Genomic DNA, 22,540 nt, shown 5'->3' on the forward strand with positions numbered 1-22,540 from the left:
TACGTTCAAATATTGCATAATGGTGGTGCTATCAGATTTATATTGCTGAGATTCGAGCTTGACCCTACCTAGTGGGTAAGGCAGATACAGTTATTTCACTAAATGATCAAAGATCATACCACATATTTTATCTCTTGATTATCGCTTTGTGTTCCAATCGTTTGAAAAAAGGTTTGTGGAAATTACTTCCTACGCTTTCAATTTGGTAAACAATTTTGCACCCTAAATATTCTTGCAGTATATCAGTACATCACTTTAATTTAATTAATATCTAAATTAAGATCCCGGAGATGAAGGAAGAAAGTGTAGCATGTGAATGAGGCGGATCTAATAAAGCTACTTGATAAAAAATCTGATTTTGTTGAATACGTAGATGTCATATCTGACAGTTCGAATTTTGACCCAAAAGCCGTTGAGATATAGAAAATTAAGTTTTTCTCAATAGAATATAGAATAAACTTAGACATAGAACGTTTCAACAAGGATCTAATACTTTGCCAGGAACCTCCTGGCGCAACACAAGAATACGGTCACCCTCCCTTATTACTTAACTTTATGTTACCTTACAGTAAATAAAATGGAAAGTCCGATGTTTAAGAGGATTCTCCAACCAAAAAGCGTTTATATACAGTACACAAGAACTTGTATACGACAATTTCAACGACATCAATTAGATCACTAGATGTAATACCTTCACTACAAGCTATGGTAAACTATTTGAATCTTACTGAGGAACAAAAATCATTCCACTATTTTGTATACATTGCAGTATCCAAAATACCGTATGGAAAAGTCACTAATTATGGACACATTGCGTATTTGATAGGGAAGCCTGCGAATTCACGTCATGTGGGGTCATCTTTAAAGTATACTAATATTATATTCCCTCAATTAGATATGGGCTTACTAACACAGGAATCACTACCTTGGTGGAGAGTAATTGGTAGTTCAGGTAAGATTTCACCTCGTGAAAACTATAATGCTGTTATTGAGCAACGACATTGTCTTGAGGCTGAAGGAGTCGTAGTTAACGTTAAAGGTACAACCAATTCTGTTGATCTTGAGGAATACGGGTGGTTTCCCGAGGAAATAGATATATAGAGAAACCTCAAGAATATATGGTAATATACGATAACCTGTAATTAAGTACGTGAGTTATAATCATCTTCAAGAAGATATACGCCACTGATTATATGCAGTTTATTGGCTTGTGATAAGTTCGAACTTAATTATTACTCCTGAGCTTTTCTTCCTACTGCCAGCTACTGTTTGATTATTATGCACATTTATAGTTTTATAGGACAGTCTATATTGGCGGTAAATCTGCTTCTTGGAGGATTCGAACCACTCACCACCACCACCGCTCCCCAATGGGTTCTCACAGATAACAGTGATCAAATTCAGTTTCCTCCAACTACACCTGGTGGATGGCCCAAAAAACGTCCATTGGTGATATGGCACGGTCTTGGTGATAATTATAATTCTAGTGGGATTAATAAGGTGAAGGAGATCTACGGACAAATGCATCCTAACATGTACATACTTTCTATTGGGCTTGATGAGAGTCCTATATTCGATGAGCGAAGGTCTATAATGGGTAATCCCTCTAACGATATTGAATATGTGTGTGAGATGTTAACCAAGAATGGTGAGCTTGATAATGGATTTGATGCCATGGGGTTTTCTCAAGGGGGATTATTTTTACGAGCTTTAGTGCAAAGATGTCCGGGAATATCCGTTCACAATTTAGTTACCTTTGGATCTCCACATATGGGGGTACTGGACCTACCTCTTTGTTCAGATCCCGGAGATTGGATCTGCAAAAGACGCAACGAATATATTAAACGAAATATCTGGAACGATGCAATCCAAAGAACAGTGGTACCAGCACAATATTTTCGAGACCCCAATGATATGTCCAAGTATTTAGAGAAATCTCATTTGCTTGCTGATTTGAATAATGAAAGAACCATTAACACTACTTATGTCACTAAACTACAAGCTTTAAATGCCCTTGTGTTGATTTCATTTGAAAGTGATACTACTTTGGTACCCAAATATAGTTCCAAGTTTTACGATATTTCACCTGAGACTGGTAAGCTCATCAATTACAAGACTTCTGTTCCATTTGTTAACTTAGGTCTTTCAAAGTTGGACAAAGAAGATCGTATTCATTTTTATAGTTTGCCCGGCGAACATATGGAGATACCCGAACCTTTCTTTGTGGTTATTGGGTACGAGTTTTTTGGAGGATATCCTGATTAATACTGAGTATCCTTTATATTAAATGGGATAAATAGTAAGAATCTCTAGTATGAATGTTTTATGCGACATTGTAGGAATAGTAAGAATTTAATTTAGAATATTAAACGACGTTGTACGACACTCGACGTAATTTATACTCTCTGCTCGTCTCCTTACTCAAAGTTGAATATACGATAAGTTGGGATTTCAAAGACCAATGCCTGGCTCATTAGAATTACGAAGACTCTTATAATAATAAAATGTCTACTACACCTGGCTGCGAAATACGACCATTGGCAGGTTATACCTGCAACAGATTTTAGCCACAGCACGACCTTTGTTTTAATGGAATGATCTTGTAGAAAGGGTATACAGCAGTGACATACCACTTACTCGAATTCATACATACCAGACTACATGTCGGAGATAGACGAAAAACTCAATGCGAGACTTGCTCGTATCGAAGAGTTGAGACGAAAGAGGCGACAAAACAAAGGAGAAGATGACTCCAACGATGACTCAAGGGCCGTTCCACAGGTAGAGTTACCAACTATAGCCAAAGAGGGGCTGGTTGAAACAGAAATAACTGGTACAGTTGAAAAGCCAGAACCTATAACTATTGGTCCTAATGAAACAGTTGAAGCTGTTGCTTTACGAATACAACAACAAGAATTACAACGGATTGAATCCCTAGCCTCTGAATCTATGAATGAAGTGGTACACAAATCAGATAACAAGCACAACGAAGACATGAAACGTGATATAGAAGGATATTTACGGTTAGCTAAGCTGCGTACCAACCAAGCATTAGCAGAGACCCTTCGATATGTGGAATCTACCAAACAATAGGATTCAGAAAAAGACATAGTGTATGTACTATTTAGTTTAATGAAGATATGATGTACTCTCGTACACTTTAGAATCGTTGGCTCAGCGTTCTCTCATACACTACCCAATTCGGAAGTCAACGGCTCACCCAATAGAATCGCAGAACAATTTTCCGATTCTCTCAGTGCGCGAACGAAAATTTTGTTCAATGAAAAGCACATATGGAGTAGATTGTACTGTGTTTTCCTTGTCTACATTCATCGATATTTCATTTACTATGTCTATGATCAGCAGAATTGCCTTAAGAGCTGCCCGTCCCGCTGCCGGTGTGGCCTTCCGTCCAGCTGCGTATGTTTCCATTTCTTTCAAATGTGGAGTAAATGTGACCTATCACATTAAGATTTGAATGGCCATCAATTGAGTGGATCATAAGTGATACAGCCGTGAAATACATTAAATAAAACAGATCTCCCTTTTATTTTAAACCCATCGTTGTATTTCCTCCCTCAGATCAATTAAACAGATAATATGATACGTATTATTAGATTGTTATAATTACATACACACATACGTTACGATTCACTAATACGAGTTTGATAGTGACCACTAGACCATTTTTACTATGTTGTTCTTTCTTTTTTTCCTTCTTCCATCCCTATCAATTGCCCATTCTGTCTTTCACATATCCATTCATTAAAGTCTCTACTAACATAATTCTAGCGTTGGTTTGCGTACTTTGTCTACTGCTCCAGCTCCAACTGAACCAAAGGAAAAGGCTTTGTCAATCATTGATGCTTTGCCAGGTAACTCCTACTTGACCAAGACCGGTTTCTTGGCTACTGCTGCTGCTGCCAGTATCTATGGTATTTCCAATGAATTATTAGTGATCCATGATGAAACCATTTTGGTTCTTACTTTTTCTGCTTTCTCTTTCTTGGCTGCTAAGTTTGTTGCTCCTTTGTACACTGAATGGGCTGATGGTGAAATCAAGAAGGTCAATGACATCTTGAACCAATCTAGACAAAAGCACATTACTGAAGTCAAGGATAGAATTGAATCAGTTGGCCAATTAAAGAATGTTGTTGGTGTTACTGAGCAATTGTATGCTATTTCCAAGGAAACTGCCAAGTTGGAAGCTGAATCATTCGAATTGAAGCAAAAGGTTGCTGTTACTCAAGAAGCTAAGTCTGTTTTGGACCAATGGGTTAGATTCGAACAACAACAAAGACAATTGGAACAAGAACAATTGTTCAAGAGTGTCATTGACAAAGTCACCAAGGAAATCGAAAACCCCAAGTTCCAAGAAAAGGTTTTGGCTGAAGCTGTTGCTGATGTTGAAAAGATCTTGGCTAAGAACTAAACAACAAAAAGCCTTATTTATATAACAACCGGGAGTCTGTCATGAAAATTATTCTAGAATACGAAATTCTCGTATAATTTCTACTACCATTTAGTATAAAATTATTCACTAAAAACTATTATTATTCTTTTCTATTTATGTGAATACCTTGTCTTTAACGGCTGGTTTCCAAACATGCAATGAGTTATCATCAGAAACACTTGCTATCATCCAATCATCATGTAGAGACCAATCAAAGTCGTTCACTCCTAACATATGACCAGCATGAATGAATTGTAGACCTTGATTCATTTGATGGTGATTATTTAATGCAAATAATTTAACTGTACCATCGGAAGAACTGGACCCTAAACAGTTGTGGAACTTGGGATGCCATTTCAATTGAGTTACCGATTGGGAATGTGCATTAATAGTATGCAATGGAACAGTGTTAGTATCATGTAGTGTTCGGAGGTCCCATGTATGAATGGCTCCTTGAGCGTCTCCAGTACCGATGAATAAAGAATTCAGGCAACATATAGAGACGGAATTAATTGCCTGTTTCGAACTCATTTGGTGACGTTTAACTATATGTTCTGAGGATCTCGTATCTGCTAATTTAATGTATCCCTGCTCGTCTCCGTATATGAAAAGTGAATCATGATGTGGTAACCATTGTATATCGTTAACTCCGACTTCAGAATTATCAATATGCAACCATTCTCGTATTTCCGATGTGTCTTCGCTCGTAATATCATGTTGGATGTCGTATATTGAAACATGCCCGTCAGTGGTTGCAGAAACTATAGACCCTTCCTTTTGGTGATTCCAATCAAGTGCAAACATATCTACTGATTTTTCAGCTGTAGAAGAACTCACTAACCTTAACTCCGGAGCTGTGATTGAATCTTTGGATAAAGAGGATTGGAAACTTGAGTGTTTGGTCCGGTCATAAATAACCAAATCTCCTAAGTTGTTAGCACTAGCAATCACATCGGGGTTCTGAGGCATATATCTAGTCTTATTGACATCACCAAGATGACTTATTGATTGAACTAACTGAAGTTTCTTCTTAGAAACACGATCTACTTCAAACTCTTCCTTTTCTGAGTTATAGCTTAAAGAGTTCATGTTCAAGTTTGATTTTAAATTGGGATAGTATGAATGCTTGTACACTGAAAGGGAGTCTTTACCTTGGCCTAAAGTGAAAGTCCCTACTAATAATCTTTGATTGAGGGTTTCCCAAGGTTCGGAGTCGGGTACTTTTGTTTCGGCATCCGGGAAGAACAGTACAGATAAACTGGGCCATAGGAGAGAGTTCGTAGATATGTAGTTGTATAAATACGGCGTATTCTTTTTCCAAATTCGGTATTTGGTTTGAATCTCTGTATCTATGGGGGAGTTTGAACCGCCGTCGTCTTCTACTTCGAGGGCGTCATTGTCAGATTTCACCACCTGCAATTCTTCAATTGTCATAGCCGTTTTTAGTAGTGAATGAATATCCTATTGATATGATATATAGGCTGATGGTAAACGCGTTTGCGTTGGATCAAGTGTGGAATTTATTTTTCGTAGGTAAATAGGTAAGGCGCATCGCAGAATGCACAAGTACGACGTATATTACATGAAGCATCAAGAAATACCACAGTTCGTTACACCACCGTGCAACAATGACTGAAGATATACGATTGAATTCCTCCAAGTTGGGGACCAAAGAATAGTATGTACATTATTGGGATTTTCAAATTTCAAATGGGGTAAGAGATATTAACATAAATTAGCTGGGATAACTTCTATAAGGTTGAAATCACCAATTTCAAGGCAAACCCTGAAGATACTGGCGAGTGTTGGTTTGATGATTCGGATGCAGAGCTGAAGATGATTGAGTTTTTGATTGCCAAAATTAATAATTACGAGCTTCCATTTACGACAACAGCTGAAAAGCCAATTACCATCGTAGATCTTGGAACAGGGAATGGCCATTTGCTTTTCCAACTCCGGGAAGATATAGAAGAAGAAATAGAAGTTCCAGAAATCCAATTCAATTTTCATGGAATTGATTATTCGGAAGATTCTGTTGCGTTTGCGCAAAGTATTAAAGATAACAAATACGAGGACAACAACCAATTTCAATTTGATCAAGTAAACTTGTTAGAGAAAGATTCAAAGTTCATATTGGAACATGAATATGACGTTTTATTAGACAAGGGTACATTAGATGCTATTGCATTAAACCAAGAAGGTATGGCCGAGTTTGACAACGAGATAGGAATGAATGTCTATGCCAAACAAGTTGAGCAAATGATGCACACCAACTCCATTTTCTTGATTACTTCATGCAACTTTACTGAGGAAGAGTTGATCAAGATCGTAGTTGGAAATACGAAGGGAAGCCTTGAAGTGTGGGATAAGATCAACTATCCTAGTTTTCGATTTGGAGGCGTTCAAGGTTCAACTATTTGTTCGATTGCATTCATAAAGAAGTAGGTAAAAAGAGTCACTCTGTTAATATAGTTAATTTCTCATATGTACATTATAATTTCAAGCTTAAAGTTGGGCTTGTATGACTTCTAATTTGCCAATTAGCTCATCTCTCTGGCTTTGAGATCCAAACTTAAGCAAGTATTGAATGGGAGTACCTGACAGACTTAAAGAGTTCAATCTCAAGTACTTTCCGGGAGTAAGACTGGATTCCATGCCCTTTAATAATTCTGTAGATGCCGTAATCTTGTAGTTCATTATTACCTTTAATAAAGCTTGTGATCTCATCAAAAGACGTACTGATTTAGGGTCTGATTTCGACTGGTTTAAACGTAAATTGCCAACTCCTCTTTCCATCCATCCTTTGGACACATTGGTGAAGTCCAATTCAAAGAGCTTAGCATTTAGGGTGAGCACTGTATCTTCATTTTCTTCACCCGTGAACCTCTCTACAGGGATAAGATCCACTTGCTTGTACTGTTGGGTTGGCTTAGAGCTTTCTTCTACGTCATGGGCCTTAGTTTCTTCTGTTGGTTGTTCGTCAAGAAACGACTTCTTGTTCATAGTCTGTTGGAAGGCATTGCCAAAGTTGGCCTTGGAGCCAAAGGAACCAGCACCAGTGGTGGCGGTGGTGTTGGGGGATTCTTTATTATCTTCGTTGTGCGTGGTGGTGGAGTTCAGGGCCGTTCCAAACGAAGGCAATGAATCAAAGACATTCTTCTTAGCTTCAAACGCATTACTACCAAACGCAGAAGTAGAGCCAAATGTAGGTCTGGAAACAGCAGCAGGAGACGAGCTCTCAGCAGGCTTCCCATTAGTAAACGAACCGTTCTGGGACTTAAGAAATGTAAACGAACTGGCACCAAACTTATGCTTAATCTCTGAAGAATCTACAGCTGTTTCTGTTCTTTTGAGACTTGGAACACTAGAAATTGGTGTTGAGCTTAACTCCGGTTTTGAGGTCACGTTGTTTTTATGTTCTTCCTCTTCTTGTCCTCCATTAGACCGAACCAATTGCGCAACGGTGTCTTCTAAAGATTTGATTCTTGCTTCGTACTTCAGTTCTAAGGCCTTGGTGATTTGTTCTTCCAATTCCTTGGGATCCAACTCCGTTCTTTGCTTTTTGTGAATCCCGCTCTCTGATTGGATCCCAGCCTCAGCCTCTTCCAATTTGCGTTTGGACGCCTCCAGCGTATCTGACATCGGTGGAATGAAAGTACTGGTAAGAAGTCGTTGCAGTAAGAATACAATTTGTATTCCAATTTGTTGATGATTAAAATTCCAGTCACGTGATAACGCTCGGATTTGGCTGTAAGTTACAGGGGTGATGTAGTAATGCAGTTAGATGTTTTATTCCTAAAGCAATATACGCCGTATTTAGTTACATGCTCGTAAAATTATTAGCCAATATAGTAAGTCAATTATTGTTATCCTTTTTATCACCAAATTTTAATTGAAGGTCGTTTCTGGTTTTGATGGTTATAGTTCATGCACCTCAACTCTTTTGCTTGTACTACATCATGTGTCTCCTCTAATGTTTCTCACTGACCTCACAGACAGTGATGTTCTTTGATACTTGTAAGTTGAGCATTCCTTTTTATCATTAGGTTGCAGACTGACCGTGGCACTCACATATTGAGCATATTTGTCACGTATGGAAACAGGAACTTCTGGTTGACTTGTTGCAACTGGCGGTGGTCTTGTATAGTCTCCGTAAGCTTTGGAAAGTACTCTCGGATATTGGGCCAGCAGCAGCAGCAGCAGCAGCAGCAAAAACAGCACTGACTGTGGTGGCTGATTATAATAACCTTGTTGTCTCTGTTGAGGATGAGATCTTCTATTTCCAAAAGAGTTCTGAGACCCACCATGTCTTTCGTATGTTCTAGCAGCCGCAGCAGACGCATGAGGATTACGTAGAGTGCTCGTACTTTGTCTCGTATAATGTCGCCCACCCAATCCACCACCTAAGCGTCTTGGTTTCCAATTCCGTACTAATCTTCCCCTCTCCATATCAACCAAAATGGTTCTGGCATCAGATTCTGATTCCAGCATAGGAATTCGAAGGCCCGTTGGAGCTAATTCCTTGATACAATTATGAGAATCTGCTTCGTTTTCAAATACAACGAATCCATAACCTCTAGAGTTACCCTTTTTATCACGAATAATAGTAACGGACTCTATATCACCAAATCGGTTGAGATGCTTCAGAAGATCTAGTTCCTGGAGACGGTAATCCAATCGCAGCACAAAAACTGTTCTATGAGGGTCTTTATAACGTGCCAACGATTCTGGTGTAGCATTCTCCCACTCTTGTAACTGTCGAACACGCAGACAAGTACTTTTCCTTAAATTATACTGTGAAGTTTGATGATTTTCAAGGAAGGTATCCCTTGGGCCTTTAGGTCTTTTCTGACTTTTATCAAGGGTATCTTTTTCAATATACTTTTCTATTTCACTCTTCCATTGGGACAACGGAGTTATGCTGTGAGTTTTCCGGAGATGAGCTGGAAGATCTAATGGTTTCCTATGAAGTATTGGAGGCCGAGGTTTGAAAAGCCGTTGGACTTCTTCAGGGTACTTGTCGGTATTATCTTGCGAGAAGCTTGCGAATTGTGACATATCTTCCGCAACATGTAATAGAAATTATTTTGGTCTAATGCAAAGTCGGTCGAATGGAGTGGTCAATTCAATAATATAAAGTTTATAAAATACAAATGAACTTCAGCAGGTATTGGGTAGTTGGCGGCTAACGGAAAAGTAAACCAAACCAAACCAAAACAAACAGAGCGGGATGAAAGAAAGAAATAAGAATTAATTGATTGATCTTATACGGTGTAGCCTTTAAGTTTTTTTTTGCTTTGACATTTTATTTGATCTTTAAGTATGATCTTTGTGCAATATACTATGGGACACAAAACCAATACGGACAATCTATGAACGGGTTGGAAATTATCAACCTGGTAGTGAATATTGCCTTTGGATTATAATACTACATAGTAATAGTAATAGGAAGAATAGACTACTGTGCTTACACTGAGCTGAAGATTTGAATTTGGCTTTTTGCTTCCTTCCCCACCCAATTTTATCTCGGGTTCGACCACTGAAACTTTTGTCAGTTTTTACGAAGAACACTTTAATTAGTCGACAGACAAAGTCACATAAATTAGCATTTAGCATTGGATAATATGAGCCACGAACACGGGATTTCGAAAAGTCGACGCCATCACGACAATAATAACGACAATATTAATAACGACAATAGTAATAATGATAATAATAATAATAATCCCACCACGATAGCTGTATCATCATCACCAAGTCAGCACAACACGACCAATCAGCTGGAGCGGCAGCAACAACAATCTGAAGAAAAACCAGTGGCAAAGGAACGGGAAATATCGGAATTCGAACTCTTCAATGACAACATTGATTTAGCACAATTGATAGTAATGACTCGCTCTCAATTGGCCCTTTATAATGGTGAGGATAAGCCAGAAATGTATGTGGCTATCAAAGGGTACGTTTATGATGTCACTTCAAATGCTAAGAGTTATGGGCCTGGGAAAGCATATCATTCTCTAGTGGCTCGAGACTGCAGTCGAATGCTAGGGATGAATATATTGAATGTTGCCAAATTGTATCCTGAGGATGGAAATTCTGCTACAAATGAGCCAAATCATAGAAGATCTGAGATAGATACTTGGTCCGTATCAGATTTAACAGAAAGACAGCAGGCGACTGTCGATAAATGGGAGCTTTTCTTCAAGAAACGATACCGTATTGTCGCGGTCATTGTTGATCACGGTTTTAAAACCGTTTAATTGACCTACATCATATTTGAAGGGTCATATAGAAACACTTGTCCTTTCTACTTAGTATTTGTGATAATACTATATACTTTAGTTGGTATGATACGGTTCTCGCTATACTATCATCTTATCTATAGCTCTAACGTGGTAGGTGGTAATTCTCGTAACAATTCCGAGGGTGCACCGGAATAATTACGAGATTTTTTTTTTCAAGCTAGACAAAGGGCTGAATCATTTTGTATCGGTGTTTAGTGTTGGTCCAGTTTGACTTTGCACGATTTCCTTACACCCGGGGTGTGTAAGTACATAGATAAGTGTAGAGTTCTAATCGATAAGATTCTTACGGGAACTTGAAGAACATTTGAAGGGAAACTGAAACGAAATATATCACGTTACTGTTGCACAGAAAAATGAATTTCAACTCGTTTTCAAAGCGCTTATCTGAATAAGTGAAAATAGAATTAATGGGGAATACGAGTTTGTGACAAATTTGAGCAAAGAAGTAGAGTAGAAGCCTTGAAGTACCTGAAAGCACGTCAAATGAAGAAGTTATAATATTTTAATATACTTTGAAGTACTCGTATTTAAAATCGTAAAGTGATATGTGGTTGTTGCATATAATTTTAGATGAGGTAAGGTGCGAGTTATGGCGACGCGTTAGGACTGCTGCGCCGCCTAGCAACTTAAATACATGCATGAAGCACGTAAATTCATGGGCGCAAACAAACCCTTCTACAGATAGAAAAAACATAGAAAGTGTGATGTAGAGGACTGGTGAAAGCTTAATGAAACTGTTGTAAAATAATCGAAATGAGAATGCTATACCCGGTACCCATTCATTAGACACATACAGCTACACAAAGAAAAAGAAAAAGTGTCAGCCTTCAATTTCATGCAAAGCACGAAGCGTGCATCAAAGTGCAGGGAAAATAAGAAAGTGGTGGTGGCTGTTATAATTCACCGAGAATAATAGCTAAAATAATATCAACCGGAATATACACTGTTCACTGCAAGAACATAAACCAAACACCAGGCGGCATTCAACCAAATGTTGTACTACTACCACCTCGTAAAGTACTATGTCTATAGTATGAAAACAACATTAGCAGACTATAAATAGACTGTATCGTTTTATCACATTCTTATTACATTTATCATGTACCGTTTATAAATTCCGAGAAATATTCTTATTATAACCGTATTATATCCGTGCTGTTCAGTTCGGTGCATTCGCTAAGGAACACACACCACCCGTTTTGTGGTTGCATTTTTTTCCAACCAATGCACGTACCAATCTCAAATCTTTACATACACCTTTGCTTCTCTTCCTTAGTGTACCCTTGCAACTGTACTGCATTGTCGTTTAACTCCAGAACGATAGGAGATACGTGAAGCTAGCGGCTTTGAAGCAGTATAAGGTAGTTCCGTTTGTTCTTTAAACACAGGTGCTGTGCTAGTAAAGATAATACATAATAATAACACAGTATGGATGCTGCAACAGATGCCTTTGCTACTAAGAAGGGCTACCTTCGGAATAAGATCCTAGCCGGTGAACAGGATATCGACATGTTGACCGAAACCGTTCAACGACCGGTGCAAAAGTATCCCCCCCAACAGCCACAAGTATACCAGCAACAACAATATCTACAGTATCAAGAGTATCCTCCTCAGCCTCAACAACAACAGTACACCAGCCACTTCGATGATGCAAACCACTTGATGAGCCTTGGAGGATCATCGTACAATCTCCGTGCGTCCCTGATGTCGCTGCAGAGCACTGCTTCCCGCAAGAAACTCTTCCATAAGTTTCGGGGAGGCAGTGGTGGAGGTGTAGAAGATTTTGATGATGATGCGGGAGCCGAATTACCAGAATCTGATGTCTCATTTGAATATTTGAAACATACAAGAGATCACGGTCCTTATGGAGGGATCCTGTCAAGGAGGCAATTGGAGTCCGCTCCTATAATTCCAACGTTAGACTCTCTTGACTCTAAGCCTTCGAATAACATGGAGTATCGTCGTCAGATGAATGTCCAACGGAAACTTGCCCTTGCAACTGGGGTCAGAGCCAATTCTCTTCAAAGTGGACCACCAGGGACTATGCCAGACTATAGAACCATGTCTCTTAACTCCGCTCCAGCCCCCCCAACAGGGTACGGCCCTCGTGCCATGTCTCTCAATGGTCCCAACGGCTTCATGACAAGGCAGAGCATGATGCAACAACAACAACAACAACAACAGTCATTCCAACCACAGCAGCAGTTCCAACAACAACTTCCAGGAAATCCTCGGGCCATGTCGATGAGAGGAGGGTATGGAAGTTACAACAATAATAATACTATGGGCCCGGGAATGCCAATGCAAGGTCCAAATAGTCGTACCATGTCTTTAAACAGTAACCAAGGTCCACGTGCCATGTCTTTGCAAAGTAGCAGGCCTATGCCAATGTCCAACAATTACCCTCCACCAAGGATGTATAATGGTCCACAACCAGGAGCACAACCATTCGTGCCCAATAATAGTCAGAACGGTCCAAGGGCCATGTCCTTGTCTCTGCAGCTGCAAAGTGCACGGTTTAATGGCTCGCAAAGACTCCCTTCAATGCCTGGTCGTGCTCCTTATGGACCAAACAACGGTCCGTTCCAACAGCAACAACAGCAGAATCAACAGTTTGCTACTACTTACAGTTCGCAAAAGCCATCGGAAGAGTCTCTTATGAATGTAGTGGAGGAAGAAGATGAGCATCAGGTTCAACAAGAGAATAATCTCTCTACAGACTCGTTCAATCCTTCAGTGGTTAGCGAAGACGGAAAGCACAACTTCTCTTCCAGACTGAACTCTGCATCACCAAGCAAACCAGTCACGAGCTTGGATCCAGGAAAGGCGAAGTCAATGGAGAACAGCGACGACGACGATTTTGTCTATAAGTTTGACGAAGAACCACCTTCGATATCACGTAAGTCGACGTTGAAGAAGACAAACTCCATGAAGCTACGGAAGTTGTCACTTTTCCAAAAGGAAGTTGACACACCTCTGGCTAAGGAAACTTCTGGTAATCCTCCACCAACATCACCAACTTTCAACGTTAATAGAAAGAGTACATCCTCGACTATTGCCAATTCACCATCGAAACGTGTATCGGTGCTTACAGATAACGAGAGCTCCAAAGACGTTCTTGAACAGAAGTTCAATGTGTTAGGGGCCACAGCTACGATGAACTCTACTGCCTCGTCCAACAACGTCTACTACACTGCCTCTTCGTTCCTGCTGCCGGTTCGAGGACAGAACCTGGCACGGTTATCGATGGAAGAGACAATTGAAGAGGAGGACATAAAGACCCCACAGTTATCTCAGTACAGTGAAAGGTTGGACACTCCTAAATTATCCCAAAAGGCAGATGATACTATGACTTTACATGATGATCTTGAAGATGAGATTGATAGAGTTACCCTTGAAGACCACAGTACAACCCAAACACATACTTCGACCAACAACAACACATTCAAATCTTCGTCGGAAGAAGAAGATCTTAATGAAGAAGTTCCTTCGTCTATGGACTATGCAAAGACTAGGTCTCCGACTATCTTAAAGCTGGTGGTAACATCATCATCAACAGGAAACACTCCAGAGTTGAATGGAACGTCTGATCTAAGCCGATTTGCTTCGAACGATAGCACCAGAAGTGACAGAAGACAACCTTCATTCAAGTCGATTGTTGGTAATACTGTTTTCAGTAACTTCAGATCACCTTCGATGAGCACCGACTCCCCAACGTTTGACGGTGGAGTTTCTAAGCATTCACAGTCTTCAGTCAACAAAGAAGATACTGGTGCTAGTTCCAACGAGCTTGCAATCGGCGAAAGAGTAAACGAAACTCCAAAGAAGAAGTTTGCTGCTGTTGAACCAACTCCAACTCCAGGTAGAGCTTTACCATCACCAAATATCGAGAACCTGACCTCCACCATCACCATGAGCCAAATTGATGATGAAATCCTTTATAGTCCTACCAGAAGACCTGTTATGAGGCCAAGAACAAGCGTACGATCAGAATATAGTGATTCCGATGAAGACATGAACTCCAGAATATTCAGTCCTTCTAGTGGCACCCATAAAAGTTCGCCAGTGAAGAGCAAGTACTCCACAGACGATGACGACGACGATGACGAAGAAGAAGAAGAAGAGGGAACTGCAACTGATGAAAATGGTCTTAGCTCCATAATAGCTACCAGTGGAACGTCTACTGCTACTACCACCACAAACACCGTTCATCCACAATATACCAATGTTGATAGCGGTGGTGAAGCAGGTGCTGGTGCTGCCTTGAATCCTAAAGTGCGTAGGAAACCTCCTCCAACCAATTCACCTACCAGGGTTCATGCTACTCGACCCTTGAGTGATTTGGTGGATGGTAACCCCGCTGTTCCGTTGGAAACGGAGTCTATGGCCAACAGTCGAAGAGAGCTGTCGATACTATCGCTTCAATCTGAAGACGGTAGCTCTAGCAATAAGAAGAGAGATTCACAAGGGTTCGCCGGGAAGTCCAAGAACTTCCTAAAACGGTGGTCGAAAGCAAGCAGAAGACTAAGTGAAGATTTTTCTGGGACGAAGAAAGCAGGACCTGAAGAACGCATTGTCAATAATCGTCAAAGTATGCCTCTGATCCGAAACTCCATCCACAGTCTTTCCACTACAGCCAGTAGTGGTGGTGGAGGAGGAGGACCACAAGCAATAAGAAACAACATTAATACTAATGTTCCTCAACCTATTCGGTTCACTAAAGAGGAATTAGGCATCATGAACGCCAATAATGAACTCTTGAACGATTTACAATTGGTTACTACGGAATTGGCGTCGTCTATTAGGAGAGAAATATCATTAGAGAAGGAATTAAAGAACCTTCAGTTGGGAGAAAGTACTCCTATTGTTACTAACAGCAATGGTGGTCAATCGTTTCCTAATAAAGAAGATTATACCAGCTGTATCAAGACAATCTCAGATTTACAAGAAAAGTTGAACAAAGAACGAAGACTTCGATTCATAAGCGAAGATCATGCTTTGCTTTGGGAAAATGGACAACAACCCAGTGCTTTAAAATTGGGATATGAAAAGGCAGAGATATACCAACAATTACTTTCCAAAAATGATTTGGTGAATCAATTGCAAGATAAGGTCAACGAACTTGAATCGAAGAATAAGAACAACCCTGATTTATTGACCAAATATAATGAATTGCTATTTGAAAACACTCAATTGAAGGTTGAGATGAAGCAACAAGAGTCCAACTTGATCCAAACCAAGCAAGAGTTATATGAAGCCTTGAACAACAAGGAGAACTATAACCATACCAAGAACCTTAGACTCATAAATTCATTTACCACTGGTGGAGACGTAGATGAAGTGGCCGAGAAAATACAAGAGTATAAAGACGAAGTGTCTATACTCAAGAAACAAAGAGAAGAATTAAGAGAGGCCATTGGGAAGTTAAGTCATGCTAATAACTTTGAACTTAAAGTGGCCAATGATAAGGTTAAAGTATTAGAAGAGAAGGTAGACCGATTGAAAGACATAAACCTGAGGTTAACCCAACGGATGGATTCAAGAAATAGCATTGAAGATAACAGTAATAACAATTATTCGACTAAAGGAGGGAAACTTCAAGGGTTCAGCATCGTCAATCCAACAACCAATCTCATGACAATCAGGGACCAACCCAATTAAATTTTGCAATCATGTATTTAGTCAATATTATTCCTAAAGAAGTAACTTATGACTTTTCCAATGTATGTCCCCAGGTTGGTCAACATCTCCGTATTATATTTCGCCTTTTGGAATGTGGCATTATCGATGATATTCAAGTCAATATCTCGTTGTAGCATGTCTAAAGCTTCCACGGTGGTAAACTCGGGGTGTCCTTGGAAGGTTAAAACCTTGGTAGCGCCCGTACACGTGATCAAGCCTTGAATGGCACATTTAGCAGTATGACCAATGTTGATAAATGTCAAGTTCTCTCTTGGTGGAGGCATTGATTGAACAATATCTCTATGGAACTCAACCAAGTTAAGCTTCAATTCAGTTCCACTTCCAGCCTGATCAAAGGGAGAGTTTGGCAACCTAAAGAGATCATTGCTTAATGAGATCGTAGTGGTTCCACATTCCCATCCAATAGATTCCTTGTTACGACCCACAGAAGCTCCCAAGTTTTTAGCTATGATCTGATGACCAAAACATAACCCAACAACAGGTACATGAGTCATTTCAAACAATAACCGTTGAAGGAACACATCCAACCTCGTGATCCATTGAACATCAGTAGCAAATGAGTCACTTCTTGATCCCGTTAAGATGACTCCTTTGACTGTCCCGTCGGAGATTCCAGTTGTCAATTCCTGATAAACCCCATCCAATTGTTCCGAATGGTCTACACCCTTCTCTTCAAAACTCACTTGGTATTTCTTTAATGGGAGATCGATAATACTGGTGTCTTTATTGGCTTGCGTTACCAATTGCTTCACGTTATCACCAAAGTCTCCATGAACTTCTGCTATACCGGGAATCGGAGTATCGCAGACTAACACTGCTATATGTGGCTTTCCTTCTACAGTCATTAGTTTTGGAGGGATAGGGGAAAAGAAAAGTGTAGTACATATGTTGGAAGGACCATGGCTTATCGGAGATATAATACTGCAAAAAAGACCTCGTACTGATCGGTCAGGGCACGTCCTCCGAATTAGGTAATGGTAACCGGTAAGGAACTGAACAGGTACTACTACTAATAAACAAATGAAATTGTACGCCGGTTGATGTAAGCTGTACTTGAAGTATTTATTTTAAATAGCTAATAAAGCATCTTATGATGAGCTAAGCTGATATTCACGTGACTTGTTGAGTCATCTTCCACAACATCCCGTTAGGGCAGGTGTGACAATTGCGGAGTGATGGAAGGCAATTCTGAACCGATGCAAAGGAAGCCGTGTTGCCCTATACGGAAATCAGTGACTCCCGCTGACGTATGCAGTGAAAAGTGACGGAGAAAGAAAATTTAAATTTTAAAGTGAACCACCCACAAACTTTTTGGCTTTGTTGACGATTAATTTGGTGAAGGCTATTGCATCATACGGACCAAAGGAGAAATCGTAGTCGTGATTTAGAAGGACTACAGGCTGGCTATTGTTGAGATCAAAAGGCGAAATTATTCTATTAAGACAAGAATTTGGATCGCACGTTTCCTTTTTGTTTTGCTCCAGCAGAAGATCCCCTTTGGTGATAGGTCATAAAACAAAGAAGAGAAGCAGATATATAGGATATGACTGAAAGAGGAGATAAACAAACGATCTCCAACTTATCTGCTGGATTAAAGAGTGTACTGCTTAGTGATCAGTTGATTAATCAACCCCGTCAAAATGTTGAAGGTATCAATAAACATAATGGTAGCAATCCTCAAGCTGCCAGTAATTTAAGCTTATTACAACAGCAATTACATAATGAGGCACATCAACAACAGCAATCCAGAATCACTCATTTCTTCCAGAATCAACCAACAGAAGGATATACTTTGTTCTCCCATCGTTCTGCTCCTAACGGGTTTAAAGTGGCAATTATCTTGTCGGAATTGAATTTACCTTTCACTACTATCTTTTTGGATTTTAATAGCGGAGAACAACGGGCTCCGGAATTTGTTACTATAAATCCGAATGCAAGAGTTCCTGCTTTAATTGATCACTATAATGAGAACACAGCTATATGGGAATCGGGTGCTATTATTTTGTACTTGGTATCCAAATTCTTGAAAGAAAATGGTGATTGTCCATTATGGTCCAATAATATTGTAGAGCAAGCACAGATTTCATCTTGGCTATTCTTCCAAACCTCAGGTCACGCTCCAATGATTGGTCAAGCTTTGCATTTCAGATATTTTCATGGTTGTCCTGTTCCTAGTGCTGTGGAACGGTACACCGATGAAGTTAGAAGAGTTTATGGAGTAATTGAAATGGCATTGGCCGAAAGAAGAGAAGCATTGATCATGGAATTAGACGTTGAAAACGCTGCTGCCTATAGTGCTGGTACCACTCCTATTTCTCAATCAAGATACTTTGATTATCCTGTTTGGTTAGTGGGAGACAGAGCCACTATTGCTGATTTGCTGTTTGTACCTTGGAACAATGTGGTGGACAGAATTGGTATCAACTTGAAAGTTGAGTTCCCAGAAGTATACAAATGGACAAAATATATGATGAGAAGACCTGCGGTTATACGGGCATTACGTGGTGATTGAATTGAGGTTATTGGTTGTCTACGATGATAATGATGATTTCGTGCATTTGTCTTTCTTTCTTTCTTTCTTTCTTCCTTTCCTTTCTTCTTTCCTTTGTATACTATTACCTTTATTTCCATTTGTTGTATGAATATATATGACATTAGATAAACTGTCTGTAATTTGTGTATTAGATATATACGAGTGTATGATTTGTACGAGTCTTCTGCGTCTAGTTGTCTTCGATGTGTGTCTATCTATGGCATATACGAGTGTTCTATGCATACGCATCTTGAAAATTATCCCATACAAAATGTGCGATGAGATGTCATCACCTTACAATTATTCTCTTCACTCAATCATTAAAGATGTCGTTTGCTTTGAATGAGGATTGTCAGAAGAAAGGAATCCGATCTATACGAGCCTTGATAGAACACGCTTCATCGGAAAGTGCTAATGTTTCAGAGCCTATATTTGTCATTATTAATTCCAGAACTCCATTAACCCGAAAAAAAGAGTATATTCCTAGAATCATCAAACTCAGTCATAAATTAGATAAGCTCTCCAACAAATCAGTCCTACTAGTAACAAAGGATCCTTCAACTCCATATAGACATGCTCTAACAGAGAAGGGTTCTCCTACAGAAGACACATTTGACCAAATATACACCTTAACAAAACTTAAAAATCTATCCAAGGACCCAAAGAAATTGACCAAATGCTTCAAGGAGTTTGACTTGGTGGTAGCTGATAACAGAGTACACAAGTTTCTTCCTGATATACTTGGAGGCCAATTTTACATCAAAAACAAGAAGTTACCATTTATGGTACAAATGGCGAAACCAGACCCAAATGCTAAGTTGACTAGAGCAAGTAATAACAAATTGAAAGATGATAGATGTGAACCTAAATACATTCAACAGCAGATGAAGGTCATCGCAGAGAACACCTTTTTTCATTTGACATCGAAGGGTACTTGCATGTCGATTAAGGTTGGATATACTTCATGGAAGCCACAACAAGTGATGGAAAATATCAATGATGTGTTGCTGTATTTAACTGATACAAAATACGCACCAGTTGGGGGTCAATTGAAGGAGAATAACATTCATAGTGTCAATGTCAAAACAAGTGAAAGTATTAGTTTACCGGTTATGGAAGTGGTAGACCTGGGACTGAAAGAAGAAGAATACGACAGTGATTTTGATTTTTAAAAGACACATGCATACATTATGCATGCGTTAACATGTATAAAATCTTACACATTTAAATACGAAGTGCGTAAGCTTGTCAAACTAATACGATAGTAGTTTCCTTTATTCTGATTTATATTTGATTATCACCTCACTTTGGCTAGCTTAATGTTTTGGTATACATTTCTGTTTCAAACACATATTCCACTTTTATTTCGAGGTAATGTTGTGGCATATGTTGACGCATATTTACGATCTGAAGTGCGTGCACATTGGAGATATAGTCTGCTATACATAGAGTTTAAATCACTGTTGCAGCCATTATCACGTCATACGACAAAGCCAAATAGTTAAAGAGACAAACTAGTCAATGCCACACTACCAATGAGTCCAACTGTAACTTCTTTTTGGAACCAGTTACAGCAGACTACGCCTTCTTGTACCATTAGGTCACGTTCGCACTGATTTAAATTAGCCCGCACCACTTCTTAAAACCCAACCCACACATAGTGGCAAAGCACAGCAATAGTTTGATTGTATTTGGTGATCTGTAGTTGGCTCTGCTCCGTTCCGAATGGCTGAGGTGAGAGACAGCGTTGAAGGAGGGTTCTTCCTGCTGGCCCCAGTCCAAGTCCTTAACACTTTGATCCATGACTTTGATGATAATGAAATAGAACATGTGGAGCACTTCAAATATAAGCAGACATTAGAACGGAAGTTAACTGTCACCTCAATCATTGGCTTGGGCTTCACGCTTATGGGTGTACCCTTTGGACTCTCCCTGACACTATGGATCTCCCTTATGGATGGTGCCAATGTCACCATCTTGTATGGCTGGATAGTGGTATCTGTGTTTCTGTTGTTAGTGGTGCTTAGTCTAAGCGAGATCATCTCCAAATACCCTTCCGCCGGTGGGGTATACCATTTCAGTGCCATCTTGAGCTCAGAAAACTATTCATTGTCATGTTCCTGGTTTACCGGATGGTTTCTTCTCATAGGCAATTGGACTTATGCTTTAAGCATCATCTTTCTGGGCTCACAGTTTATTCTTTCCATCTTTGGCTTGAAAGACTCGTACTATAAAGAGGACCGTTTCTTGGTGTTGGCGGTGTTCTTCATCCTCTTATCATTTGCTGGATTTGTCAATTTCAGTTGTTCTAAGTACTTGGATGGTATCAATAAAGCCTGCATCTATTGGTCTATCTATACGGTGTTGGCCATTGATGTCCTCTTGATCTTCTTTGCTAAGAGAACTAACTCCATCAAAGATATCCTTACCACCTTCGATAATAGTCGGTCAGGCTGGCCGGATCCAATTGCCTTTTTGGTCGGTTTACAGAGTTCCTCCTTCACTATGACGGGATACGGTCTGTTGTTTGCCATGACAGATGAAGTGAAAAATCCGGAACGGAATATGCCTAAAGGGGCCATCACGGCCACGTTAATCACCTCCGTTACTGGGTTGATCTTCATCTTACCAATATTGACCATTTTGCCTGAATTAAACGTCATCTTGGATACCACTCCAGAAATTATGCCCATAGATTTGGTGTTTAAATTTGCAACCGATTCATACATTGTCTCTTTCCTTTTAACACTACTTTTGGTGGGAACAGTACTTTTTCAAGCCATTGGGACCATGACCACGGCCTCAAGAACTACATATGCATTTGCTCGTGATGGAGGATTACCATTTCAAAATTTATGGTTAGAAGTTGATGATGTTCATGAATCAAGAGTCCCCAAGAATGCTCTATTTCTTTCCATGTTTATGTGTGCGTTGCTTTCGTTGCTTTCTCTAATTCTGAGCTCGGCTTTCAATGCCTTTCTTGGTGCTTCTGTCGTGTCACTCGCTTTGGCCAATGGAATCCCCATAGTGTGTCTAATGTACAACAAAAGAAAGAAGATCAAAGGGGCTGCTTTCAGATTGAAGTACTTTGGGTGGATCATCAATGGGTTATCGGTGTTTTGGGTCTTTATTCTGTGCATTATTGTTTGTTTACCACCCGTTATCAGACAACTTAATGCCGTTAATATGAACTATGCATCTGTGGTATTGGTAGGCTTTATCATCATGGTAACAATCGGTTACCAGGCCTGGGGGAGAGGCAGTTTCCATGGTCCAGCCATTGATACCGATTATGTGGAATTGCACAATATGGAGGCTGCATCCTCTCAGTTTGTGGTCCATACTGACGAAGACGCAGAAGAAGGAGAGGGAGAAGAAGAAACAAAAACGGCCAGTAGTTCTACTTATGACGGGGCTACAATTCATACACAGAGCTCTCCCCACGGAGATGCCGAAACTTCAGACACAGATACAAGGACCTTGGCGAACTCAGACGATCCGGGTAAGAAGCTGACCCTATTTGAAGTCAATGATAACGAATATTAA

The 22,540-nt window shown here is 39.8% G+C and overlaps 13 protein-coding genes across 13 annotated transcripts; 9 read left to right on the forward strand and 4 right to left on the reverse strand.

The window, feature by feature from the left end:
* Positions 1 to 577: 577 nt before the first annotated feature.
* On the forward strand, positions 578 to 2,265 carry KQ657_001992 (uncharacterized protein; the record flags this gene model as incomplete). Its single annotated transcript, XM_043192768.1, has 2 exons — positions 578 to 584; positions 1,301 to 2,265. The coding sequence occupies 2 exons, from the start codon at positions 578 to 580 to the stop codon at positions 2,263 to 2,265; spliced, it is 972 nt and encodes a 323-aa protein (XP_043047823.1).
* A 396-nt stretch (positions 2,266 to 2,661) lies between these two features.
* KQ657_001993 (uncharacterized protein) lies at positions 2,662 to 3,093 on the forward strand (the record flags this gene model as incomplete). The annotated part of the gene is made up of 1 exon (XM_043192769.1): positions 2,662 to 3,093. One exon carries the CDS (start codon positions 2,662 to 2,664, stop codon positions 3,091 to 3,093), a length of 432 nt encoding a protein of 143 aa, XP_043047824.1.
* A 256-nt stretch (positions 3,094 to 3,349) lies between these two features.
* ATP4 (F1F0 ATP synthase subunit 4) lies at positions 3,350 to 4,432 on the forward strand (the record flags this gene model as incomplete). Its single annotated transcript, XM_043192770.1, has 2 exons — positions 3,350 to 3,420; positions 3,793 to 4,432. The coding sequence occupies 2 exons, from the start codon at positions 3,350 to 3,352 to the stop codon at positions 4,430 to 4,432; spliced, it is 711 nt and encodes a 236-aa protein (XP_043047825.1).
* A 135-nt stretch (positions 4,433 to 4,567) lies between these two features.
* Positions 4,568 to 5,887, reverse strand: KQ657_001995 (uncharacterized protein; the record flags this gene model as incomplete). Its single annotated transcript, XM_043192771.1, has 1 exon — positions 4,568 to 5,887. The coding sequence occupies one exon, from the start codon at positions 5,885 to 5,887 to the stop codon at positions 4,568 to 4,570; it is 1,320 nt and encodes a 439-aa protein (XP_043047826.1).
* A 194-nt stretch (positions 5,888 to 6,081) lies between these two features.
* KQ657_001996 (uncharacterized protein) lies at positions 6,082 to 6,898 on the forward strand (the record flags this gene model as incomplete). Its single annotated transcript, XM_043192772.1, has 2 exons — positions 6,082 to 6,113; positions 6,193 to 6,898. The coding sequence occupies 2 exons, from the start codon at positions 6,082 to 6,084 to the stop codon at positions 6,896 to 6,898; spliced, it is 738 nt and encodes a 245-aa protein (XP_043047827.1).
* Positions 6,899 to 6,958: 60 nt separating this feature from the next.
* Positions 6,959 to 8,095, reverse strand: KQ657_001997 (uncharacterized protein; the record flags this gene model as incomplete). Its single annotated transcript, XM_043192773.1, has 1 exon — positions 6,959 to 8,095. The coding sequence occupies one exon, from the start codon at positions 8,093 to 8,095 to the stop codon at positions 6,959 to 6,961; it is 1,137 nt and encodes a 378-aa protein (XP_043047828.1).
* A 214-nt stretch (positions 8,096 to 8,309) lies between these two features.
* KQ657_001998 (U1 snRNP complex subunit) lies at positions 8,310 to 9,511 on the reverse strand (the record flags this gene model as incomplete). Its single annotated transcript, XM_043192774.1, is given in 4 exon segments — positions 8,310 to 8,358; positions 8,442 to 8,580; positions 8,624 to 8,686; positions 8,701 to 9,511. The coding sequence occupies 4 exon segments, from the start codon at positions 9,509 to 9,511 to the stop codon at positions 8,310 to 8,312; spliced, it is 1,062 nt and encodes a 353-aa protein (XP_043047829.1).
* An 830-nt stretch (positions 9,512 to 10,341) lies between these two features.
* On the forward strand, positions 10,342 to 10,713 carry KQ657_001999 (uncharacterized protein; the record flags this gene model as incomplete). Its single annotated transcript, XM_043192775.1, has 1 exon — positions 10,342 to 10,713. The coding sequence occupies one exon, from the start codon at positions 10,342 to 10,344 to the stop codon at positions 10,711 to 10,713; it is 372 nt and encodes a 123-aa protein (XP_043047830.1).
* A 1,473-nt stretch (positions 10,714 to 12,186) lies between these two features.
* On the forward strand, positions 12,187 to 16,419 carry KQ657_002000 (uncharacterized protein; the record flags this gene model as incomplete). Its single annotated transcript, XM_043192776.1, has 1 exon — positions 12,187 to 16,419. The coding sequence occupies one exon, from the start codon at positions 12,187 to 12,189 to the stop codon at positions 16,417 to 16,419; it is 4,233 nt and encodes a 1,410-aa protein (XP_043047831.1).
* Positions 16,420 to 16,436: 17 nt separating this feature from the next.
* On the reverse strand, positions 16,437 to 17,306 carry KQ657_002001 (putative amidotransferase; the record flags this gene model as incomplete). The annotated part of the gene is made up of 1 exon (XM_043192777.1): positions 16,437 to 17,306. The coding sequence occupies one exon, from the start codon at positions 17,304 to 17,306 to the stop codon at positions 16,437 to 16,439; it is 870 nt and encodes a 289-aa protein (XP_043047832.1).
* Positions 17,307 to 18,004: 698 nt separating this feature from the next.
* On the forward strand, positions 18,005 to 18,973 carry URE2 (Ure2p; the record flags this gene model as incomplete). Its single annotated transcript, XM_043192778.1, has 1 exon — positions 18,005 to 18,973. The coding sequence occupies one exon, from the start codon at positions 18,005 to 18,007 to the stop codon at positions 18,971 to 18,973; it is 969 nt and encodes a 322-aa protein (XP_043047833.1).
* A 347-nt stretch (positions 18,974 to 19,320) lies between these two features.
* On the forward strand, positions 19,321 to 20,166 carry KQ657_002003 (uncharacterized protein; the record flags this gene model as incomplete). Its single annotated transcript, XM_043192779.1, has 1 exon — positions 19,321 to 20,166. One exon carries the CDS (start codon positions 19,321 to 19,323, stop codon positions 20,164 to 20,166), a length of 846 nt encoding a protein of 281 aa, XP_043047834.1.
* Positions 20,167 to 20,719: 553 nt separating this feature from the next.
* TPO5 (Tpo5p) lies at positions 20,720 to 22,540 on the forward strand (the record flags this gene model as incomplete). The annotated part of the gene is made up of 1 exon (XM_043192780.1): positions 20,720 to 22,540. The coding sequence occupies one exon, from the start codon at positions 20,720 to 20,722 to the stop codon at positions 22,538 to 22,540; it is 1,821 nt and encodes a 606-aa protein (XP_043047835.1).

Source organism: Scheffersomyces spartinae (assembly GCF_019049425.1).
Source record: "Scheffersomyces spartinae strain ARV_011 chromosome Unknown scaffold_19, whole genome shotgun sequence".
Lineage (NCBI taxonomy): Eukaryota > Fungi > Ascomycota > Pichiomycetes > Serinales > Debaryomycetaceae > Lizanozyma > Lizanozyma spartinae.